Raw genomic sequence first — 10,348 nt, forward strand, 5'->3', positions numbered from 1 at the left:
CACACAGTAACTCTGTCATTTCTCAACCGCTTCGGACGCAGGGCGGCTCGTCGGAACTGGCCCGTCCCCCTGGGCGCGTTCCTGGGGGCCCCGGTAGTTCCGGGGACCACCCCCCACACGGAGTTGCACCACTTACTTCACACAGGTGTGATTTTCTAAGTGTTTGAGTTTGGAAGTGCTCGTTGGAGGATATCACTCAACAGCCCTGCGTACATGTGTACCACCTGTTTTGAATTTGCACATTACGCAAGAGGCAGCAGGATGTTGCTTTAACCCATTCTGAACGGGAACCCCTTTTGGTGTTAGCATCATGTTATGCTTTAGCTATTGAAAAATAGCAGATCTACAAGCTCTTAGCGCGCCACCGAGTGGCGCGCTAAGAGCTTGTAGGTCTGCTATTTTTGAAAAATCGAAAGAACGACTGACATTTTTAGAATCTGATCTCAGGTCAGAATGGGTTAATCAGACCAGTGTGTGTCCAGTGGAAACCTCGTCTGAATCTGATCTCAGGTCAGAATGGGACATAGTGAAGTCAAACTGTCTTTCACGTGTGCTTTTCTTCTGTGCTTCCGTTCCAGCATGAAGGACGGCAGCATCACGAACAACAGCACCGCCAGCATCTCCCAGGCCAGGAAAGCAGTAGAGCAGCTGAAGATGGAGGCCTGCATGGATAGAATAAAGGTACACTTGACTGTGTGTGTGTGTGTGTGTGTGTGTGTGTGTGTGTGTGTGTGTGTGTGCGTGCGCGCATGTGTACACGGCGCGCATATGTTCAATGTCACTAACCATGTAGCCTCGGAAACCCAGACGTTTTTATTTCCAGGGAGGAAAAAAAAAGTCTGGGTCCGAGTCCACTTCAATTCGGCATAGAGTAGCGCAAACGTCGATCACTCTCTGCTGATATCGGATTGTCTGCATCTTTGTTAAATTGACGCACACACGCACACATGTACACACACACACACTCCTCTCTCTCTCTGTCGCTCTAATTAATCAGTCTCATGTCGCGCAGCTGTGTCTAGATTCTCCCGGCGGATCCGGCCGGGAGCTGCCTATGCCATAGAAAGCATAGGTGGATCCCAGGCTACTAACCATGTCACTCCATGTTCTAGATGACTTGAGTAAATACTATTTAGTCTTTATGTCTGTATTAATTTGTGTCCAGCGGTACAATCAATCAGTATGGTTGGTAACAGAATTATGTATCATCCTAAATTACATTAATTAAGGGCTTTCAGTTTAGCACAGAGTCAGGTATCTAACAGTGTTGATCTGTATAAATTACCATCAAGACTGGACCGAGAAGCCACACCATTATTATACTGTATACAGTATCACTATGTCTTGTAGTAAATAGCATAGTGTGTAAAAATAGCTTTATATTTGCATTATTTATCTAAATTGTAGTTCGACCTCTACCTCCAAAGCCACTGCCACCCCAAGTTCTATACCCATTAGAAGCCGGTTTAAATTGAAGCGATTTAGGTAACAGAGGTCATCAGATTGTGAAATAGGCCGTATGCATTGGGGTATTCAGGAAGTATAATAGACACAACAATGAGACAGAGACCACAACTCAATCTAAAAGCATATTTTAAGTATCCCGGTACCAAACGTACATGTTTACAATGGAACACTGTCTGACTCCCCGAACAACATACATACGTTCACACTTCACACTTTATATACCCAGTGCAACAGATTCTGTTGGATTGGGTATAGAAAGTGTGTGTTCTCTTGAACAGAACACAACAGTAACAGGAACAAGAATGAACAAACCCTTTGACCTACAGTAAGTGTCATCTGATAACAACTGGTCTGAGAGAAAACAGACCAAACCCAATCAGGTCAGATCTTAACTCTACAGCTGTGCCACAACTTTGCTGGTCAGTACACAGGCGTCACGAAACCTTCCACAACTGCTTATAGTAAAATAAGAATAGAATTCTTTGACAACGTCTGCAACGTAATGACAGTGGTTGTGCAGAAGTTACAAAGAGGGGCTTGTGACCAAAGGGTTACTAGTTCATATTGCTGGGGGAAAAATATAACATTTCTTCCTACCCTCAATGATTGCCATAGCTAGGCCTCTGTGCAAGACACTCAACTCAAATTGAGTGTGTCTTGCAATTGTTCCATTGTAGCTACTAAATCTATACCCAACTTGCGCAAGTAATGAATTAATACATAAAATGGTGAAAAGCAGAAGTCATTATTCATTTAATGTGTTATGCATTCAAATGTTTGTTATATCAGTATCAATATCAGGTGCCAACACAAGCACACTGCCACTGTGTAATACATCACAAAATGCCAAACCTGTCCTTTTTAACAGTGTGAAAGATATTGGCATTCCCAACCGCACTAGCTGTCATATACAGAACCTATTCATTATGTTACTCCGCTCTGCGTTTGCCATCAGTGCTCACGTTGTGTGACAGACGGTCACTACATGTCTGTCAGACTCGCAGCATTTGAAAAGGCAACTGAAACCGGCGTAGATGGTGACAGGTGTGTTAGTTTAGATCCACCAGTAAGAATAGCTTCTCTGGCACTATTTCAGCAGACTGGGGTATGAGAGTGTATTTGTGGGACTACCGCAGAGACATTGCAGGCTACAGCATGACGCGATTTTCCCACAGAAAGGATGCTGAATGGTGACTGGAGTGTCACACACAGAGAGAGACAAGATCTCTTGGTACTGATAGAGTGGATGTTGTGTGTGTGTGTGTGTGTGTGTGTGTGTGTGTGTGTGTGTGTGTGTGTGTCTCTCTCTCGCCTTCCTGTCTCTTTGAATCCCATCTCTTTCTCAAAAAGACAATTGACCTGTCAGACATTTTTCTCTGCCCTCTATCATTTGTCTACCAGTGTTGGATCATTGTCAATTGTCTGAGATTGTCTAGGATTTTTTTCCTGCTGCAGTCGGTACAGTATATAGCCAGTAGTGGCAGTAATATTAGGGTGTATTTGGCTGAAGTCCCTTGTAGGTCTGGGTGGAGATAGTGACTACAGTATGTACAGTACCTGATTACCTTAGTGTTGAAGTTCCCAGTTGAGTTGCAAGTCCGATTGCAAGTTACAATATCCAACGTCAGAAAGCTGCATGTGATGTGAGGCAGCATGCTGGACCAGAGGTTGGAACGCACAGAGTTGGAACGCACCATGCTTTTTGTGGTCTCTTGCATGAATGGGGTCAGTCACCTCCCCTTATATACCTCAAAATGGTTACTCATGCATGTCATTTCAGGCTCACTCGCTCAACCAATCACTGCTGTGCTGTGGGGCGTGTGTGCATCCGTCCGTCGGTCTGTTACCTTACAAGCTAATCTCCGGCACCGTTAACCCGGTCGATGCCATATTTTGCACACACTCCCTGCCAACGATGAACCTCTGCCCCAAATTTTCCTGAACGGCCTGTTACAGCGTCACCAGGAGGCCGACCTTTAATAAACATTTTTATTTCTTTATTAGGCCTACTCCTCCAGATTCTGTACATAAATCTGGTGTCAGCTAATGGGGATCCATTCAATAAACAATATGGGGCTCCTCTGGAAGACTTCCTTTAATAAATAATAATAATTACACTGAAATATGGCATTCCCAAACGTATCAAATGAACCTATTTGATAACATTCTGTTTCCATGCACAGCCTACTATTTGTGCAGCCAGAGGGCTGGTTTCATCATTTGATTGGAATTATGCTGCTCATGTGCTCGGGAGTGATTGCCTCTGGGCCCCGAAGCTGTTCTCTCAGCATTATATGCTGGGTTATGGATACTTACCACACTCTATCACCCCTACTCACCACCACACATAGATATCAAAGGGGGCTTCAGCCTCTGCCCTTTTACCCGTCTGTAAAACAACTGCCCTCTCCAGACCACGAATGCAGCATTTACTACATGCTGGAAGAAATGCAAATGCCGTCCTCTCCTTTCCATGCCACATACCGAAGGCACCATTCAGTCTTCTGAACTTACGTAGCATTTTGCGTTGAACAAATGTGTTTCGAAATCCATGTTGTTACACACTGTTGATATGTGGGGGCTTGCTGATTTTTGGGAGCGCATGAGTAAGACAAGAAACAAAGTCCATAGACTTGGCTGCCACAAGGCGTCATGTCTGAAAGCCAGACGTTGGGAGTAGCTAGCACCCCTCAGAAAAGGCAGCGACCAGCACAGGTTATTAACCACTTCCAACCTGGCGTCCCTATTTTGGGGCATGTCATTATGCGAAATAGTGACAATAGCAGATCTACAAACTCATTACTCACGTTGTGAGCATGTAGATCGGCAACCTTTTGGCTATTCGCCGTACGACAAAGTGCATAACTTATGTGGTTAAAAGAGTAGAGGAGGAAGCCGGCTCCCTCGGCCCCGGTTCTCTAAATTTAATTAAGAGAGATCTGACGAGGGGAACGAGACAAGAGCAGTCTCTGTGTGGCTGACGGAGGGATCACCATATTCTCATTAATTGCTCAATCAGCCAAAGGAATGTGATCTGTGCTAATTAGAAGGCCCAGCTCTCTCCTTCCATCATGAGGCTGTACAGTAATTACAGTCGGCCCTGGTCCTATAATGACATACCGTGCACTACCGCTTTACTCCTACGTGTCCTACGTGTACTTAATAATCTAATTGTTGTCCCTTTACTATGACAATAATCCAATCAGGCTGTTTTCGTTGTGTAACAAGAGAGGGTGTTGTTATATTATATTTCTTGTTTGCATTCGGTCAGGTCATTGATTGAATATGCGTCCTGCTCTATTGGGCACAACATCACTTATCTCCTTTCTAGGATTAATTCAGCTGCTGTTTACATTTTGGGGGACCTTTTTATGCAGTTATGAAGGAAGAATTATAAATACTAGCTGGCTTGATGGCGGTATTGTGTGACACTTCTGTTGAACATGCTTACAAACTATAATTTAGCTGGGGGACCCCTGGGGAACCACTGGTGTACAGTATGTGTGTACGGCTGTACGCCACTTAACCCATTCTGACCTGAGATCAGATTCGTACGAGGTTTCCACTGGACACACACTGGTCTGATTAACCCATTCTGACCTGAGATCAGATTCTAAAAATGTCAGTCGTTCTTTGATTTTTCAAAAAATAGCAGACCTACAAGCTCGTAGCGCGCCACTCGGTGGCGCGCTATGAGCTTGTAGATCTGCTATTTTTCAATAGCTAAAGCACGACATGATGCTATAACACCAAAATGGGTTCCCGTTCAGAATGGGTTAATAATTTGTTTGTAAATGCAAACAAACCAGTAATCCAGGCAATATATTGGTATACTACACTTGTTACACACTATTATACACTATTTAAATAAACTTTATTTATTTTATTATCCCACTTTTACACTGTACATTGCTGTTACATTACAGCCCCAGGACTCTGTACTAGGCCTCCTACTTTTTTCCATCCAAAACAGCTGATCTATAACCGTCGCAAGCTTTTAGATCGACTGTTGTTCGCCCCCAGAATAGGGACACTATGGATTCAAGAGGTTAATGGGGCTTTATTCTCTCGAGAGAAAACTATTGGGTGATTATTGAACAAGCAGGCTGGACATCAGATGGCCTCTGACACAGCTTCTCCCCTCCATTATTCCATAACCTCCCAGTTCAGACCACAGGGGAAACCCACAGGTCTTCTCCTCTCCCTCCATAACCTCCCAGTTCAAACCACAGGGGAAACCCACAGGTCTCCCCCCTTCTCCTCTCCCTCCATAACCTCCCAGTTCAGACCACAGGGGAAACCCACAGGTCTCCCCCCTTCTCCTCTCCCTCCATAACCTCCCAGTTCAGACCACAGGGGAAACCCACAGGTCTCCCCCCTTCTCCGCTCCCTCCACTGGCTCCCAGTTACTGTCCGCACATAGTAGTACAAAACACTGATGTCGCCCTACAACGCAAACAATATCAATATCAATATCTTCAAAGCCTGATCCAAGTAACCATACAAAAGCCCTCCCTCTCACTCAGATCAGCTAACACAGGGAAGCTGTGAAAACCTTACCTTGTATCCAGGACGACGCTTGACAAGTCCCAGACTCTTCTCCCTTCTGGCTCCCAAACTGTGGAACAAACTCCCCATTGCATTTGGAACGGCAGACAATCTGAAGACTCACCTCTTCAAACTCCACCTGACCTTAGTCCGTAGCACTTGCTGTAGCATTTTTCCCTAGCAGGCCATCCTTGTTGTCTTGTGCAAAGGTTAAAATGTAATTTTAATTTAGATGGCATGCTATTTAGATAGAAAACCAGGTGCCTTTGTTGACCTGGCATCCTATAGTTGGTAGTTCAGTGTACTATTATTAACCTTTTTGATATTATAATATTTATGCTGATACTTTTTAATGTTTCTTTGTGGCTTTTGCCTTTATTTTATATTTTCTTTATGGAGGGACAGACAGTAGGCTGACAGGAAATGGGGAGAGAGATGGGGGGGAAGACATTCAGTAAAGGCACACTGCCGGACTGGATTACCAGCCAAGGTGCCTGGACCGCTGAGCCACGGCCCAGGCCTCATCACTAGTTCTTGTTTTACCTATGATGCTAGGTTACCGAGAGGCACCACAGTGACTACAAGCTGTCTATGCCTAACCTTGTGTTTACCTTGCTTACTGTAATGCCTAAATTGTAAAATCCGGTATCCTTGACCTTACAGATGCTCATAAGTCTCTGTTATACCTCTCTCTTAACGCAGGTATCCAAAGCGGCTGCAGACCTGATGGCATACTGCGATGCCCACACACGCGAGGACCCTCTGATCGTACCCGTCCCCGCCTCCGAGAACCCCTTCCGAGAGAAGAAGTTCTTCTGCAACATCCTCTGATGACCTGCTATAGGTCAACAAGTGCAGGATCAGGCACAGCCGTTGCCTGGCTTCTCTCGTCTTCACCACACCTGAGAGCTACTGGCCAATAGGCGTTGAGTTAGATGTTGCCAGGTTGGACACTGTTGTTGGTCAGCTTCTGCCCGGGTGGTGGCTGAAGGTTTTCGGGGGAGTCTAGCTACCAAACTGGCAACCCATGGAGCGTGTCATGTCTTGTTAAATAGGTTTTGTTATTGCTTTGTTATTAGAGAACAGCCTTGATCAGTGCTTAATGAGTTAAGAGATGCTTTTGTTTTGTTATTTCCTTTTTCTTTCATCGTGCTAGCTAGACTTTACATGCCTCAGGAAACGCTAATCTGCCCAACCTTTTATAGTTTTAAAGATTTCCCCCTCTATCCTTTATCTAAAGACATTTTACCTTGTGCTTTATGTTCATCATTATTATTATTATTATTATTATTAATATTAACTGTCAGTTCTGTCTATTCTTGGCAGAAGTTGTTATTGGTGTGATAGATATGTCAAAACCTTTAATCTAAACCCTGTATGATTAATTAATTTCTATTTTAATTTGGTTCTAAATTGATAAAAACAAATGTATCCATGCTGCACTTCAGTTGTGCAATAACATTCAAATTACAAATGGGGAGGGAAAAGAACAGCCTCTGGGTGGCAGCGTTATACCTCCACATCAGTATTTCAGTGAACGCAGAGATGATCGCCACACAACAGGCTCTGGTACAAAAGTATATGTCCTATACTTATTGAAGGTGATTGAGCATGCAGTGAGCTGCACTTTTCAGGGTTATCGACCGTGCACAACCCTCAAATGGAGAATAATTCTTGCTGTGCCTCCCTCCTCCTCCCCCCACTCTGTGTGTTTATTAATTTAGCCATGGCAGTACGGGCTGTATCATGCACTGTATACAACGAGCCACATGCTAGCTCCACAAAATCTTTTGAGGTGTCGATCGTGTTATCTTTGTTCTTCCCCCCTTCTTCCCCTCCCATAACTTCTAACGTCGTTTATATAGTTTGTTTTATGGGCATGTTTCCTGAGCCTGATTCGTCTTGATTTTTGCCTGTCCTTAGAGTGAATGGCAAGGCCTTTGACCATAATGCCAAACCTGGAGGCCTGCATGTTTCTATCTGCTCCTCCTCGCTGGCAGCCCCCTGTCTGTCTGTCTGTCTGTTCTTATTATGAGGCCGTCAGTCTTTAAGCTTGATTCTAATACTTGGCCATGCGAAGGTGTTGCATGTGGTGGAGATATAGCTTGGTCCGAAAGCTTTGCGCTCTGAGAAGCTTGTAGATCGACTATTTTTGACGCTCGCCGACACCTTCAAAGGAGAGTATGTAAATGAAGCGTTAGAGTGTACAGTACGTTACATGTACAGTACGTACAGTATGTACAGTACGTTACAGTGCCAATAACTCCTGTGAGAACAGTGTATTCTTTACACTGGTATCCCGCAGCCTTTTTTGTTTGTTTTTGAAAAGAGAGAAAAAAAAACGAGAAAAAAAGAACAGAATAAAAAGCACACTCAAATATTTCCTTTGAAAATCGTAGTTAAATACTATAGCATTTGCTAATTTTTACAATGAATTGTTATGATCATAAATAATATAGTTATTATCAGCAGTATTATGGAATATTCGTTGCACAGCACTGACTATACGTACACGACGTGTAGTTCTACTTAAGCTTGTATGATACTTATAGGAAGAAGAAGAAAACCCATTTATAAATCATGCAATTATTGATACTATCTTGGAGTCTTTTTTAAAAACAATGAAACAAGGGTCGGTTTACATGTTATATGATCCCTTCTGTGGTTCAGGTTTTCTGCATCATTGGAACAGTTTTTGATTTCTGTAACAGTTAAAGATGGAGTGCCACGATTTTTTTTTCTCCACCCTAAAACATGATCATCAGGTCTTATTGTTATATAAGGAGGTATATAATTTTTTTCAAAAAAAGTGTACAGTATTTGTTAAAATGTTGTTTTTATGTGGGCACGCCCCGTGCACCAGTTCATTAAGTATGCCTGGTTTGCCTGGTGGGTGGTGATGGGTGGTGATCCACCTGAACAGCTGTAGTTGTATGATAAAAGGGGAGAGGTTAGGGGAGGGGCTGATAGTGTGATGTCACTATATTACTGTTTATTTCATTGGCCCGTTTGACTGTCAAGGGTTCAGCCTCCAGGAAGAAACCCTAAATACAGTTACAATAAATAATGTTAATACACCATTGCACATGAAAAATACTCCAGGGTGTCTCATGAAGTAGGCCTACTGTCGCCTCATAGACACCTGAAAAACTGGAAAAATACAAAAATTGTGGCACTCCATCTTTAAGAAGAAACTAACATCTCCTGGTACTTGAATAGCCATCTCATTTAGGAATAACGCTCCTTTCCTACCGTGACAGTGACACCGAGACAACATATTGGATTCTGCTCAACCTGTTTTCAGGTCAATAATAATGTGTCTTTATTTCCTGTAAAATATATATAATAAAATAAAGAAGAAAAAAAAGTAGGCCTACAACAACCTGAGACTGACCTCAGGACCCACTGACCTCATCTCGAAAGATGGTGCCAAATCTCAAACAAGAAATATGAAGAAGTTCATGTATGGCTAGAGATGAAAATTGCATGGATTTATTTCTATCTATAACTGAGAGTGAACTGAGAGAAGTATTATGATATGAAAAATATTGCCTCTTTGTAGTCTCCTGGGTGCTATCCTGCACACAATTCTCATTGGGGGTCCAGATATGTTGACCTGTGCAGCCGTATTGATGAATGTTTTATTTTTATTTCTTTTGGAGGGGGGGGGGGGGGGGGGGGATTTCAAAAGCAGGTTTTGTCAACCCTTTGATGGATCAAACAAATTAAAGGAAACAGCAACCCAAAACGTGTTGCGTCTATTTCTGTAACATTGCACCATCATGCCTCTCACAGCTCTCTCTCTCTCTCTCGATCGAAACACATGGTACAGGGGAGACCTCTTGTGGTTAAACCATAACCCTCCAGCTTTTCTCAGTTTTCCTTTTTACGGTCAAGAGGGAATGTTACTCTTTTAGGCCTTTATGTCTGCATGATAAACTGCAGAAATATTAAGAACAAACAAGCATTGATGATTTGATGTCCATTTATTGGAAACACCAAAGTTGAGCTCTTCTATGATTAAAGCCGGAAAGATAAGGAGGGACTTGGAAGCAAAAGGAATGCCCATAGCAGATGTACCCATCATAGGGATGGATGCAGTGGAATTAGGAGTCCTAATTGGCGGAGACCAATATTGGAAAATGGTCACAGGAAAAATGGAGAGACAGAATGGTCGCAATTTCCAATTTCCGCAATTTCCGCAATTTTCAATTTCCGTTGTTCCGTTGTTCCGTTGTTGTGTATTCAACTATTTGGGTAACATGTGAGCTTTATCCTCTAATTCATGGGCCTGGATTTTTTTTTTCAAAATTTCAAAAAACATGGGCTATAA

The 10,348-nt window shown here is 43.1% G+C and overlaps 1 protein-coding gene across 1 annotated transcript; it reads left to right on the plus strand.

The window, feature by feature from the left end:
- Positions 1–579: 579 nt before the first annotated feature.
- Positions 580–6,846, plus strand: gng4 (G protein subunit gamma 4; the record flags this gene model as incomplete). The annotated part of the gene is made up of 2 exons (XM_080781700.1): positions 580–681; positions 6,718–6,846. The coding sequence occupies 2 exons, from the start codon at positions 580–582 to the stop codon at positions 6,844–6,846; spliced, it is 231 nt and encodes a 76-aa protein (XP_080637826.1).
- Positions 6,847–10,348: the final 3,502 nt, after the last annotated feature.

The sequence above is a fragment of the Protomyctophum bolini genome (assembly GCF_963924005.1).
Source record: "Protomyctophum bolini genome assembly, chromosome: 14".
Classification (NCBI taxonomy): Eukaryota; Metazoa; Chordata; class Actinopteri; order Myctophiformes; family Myctophidae; genus Protomyctophum; species Protomyctophum bolini.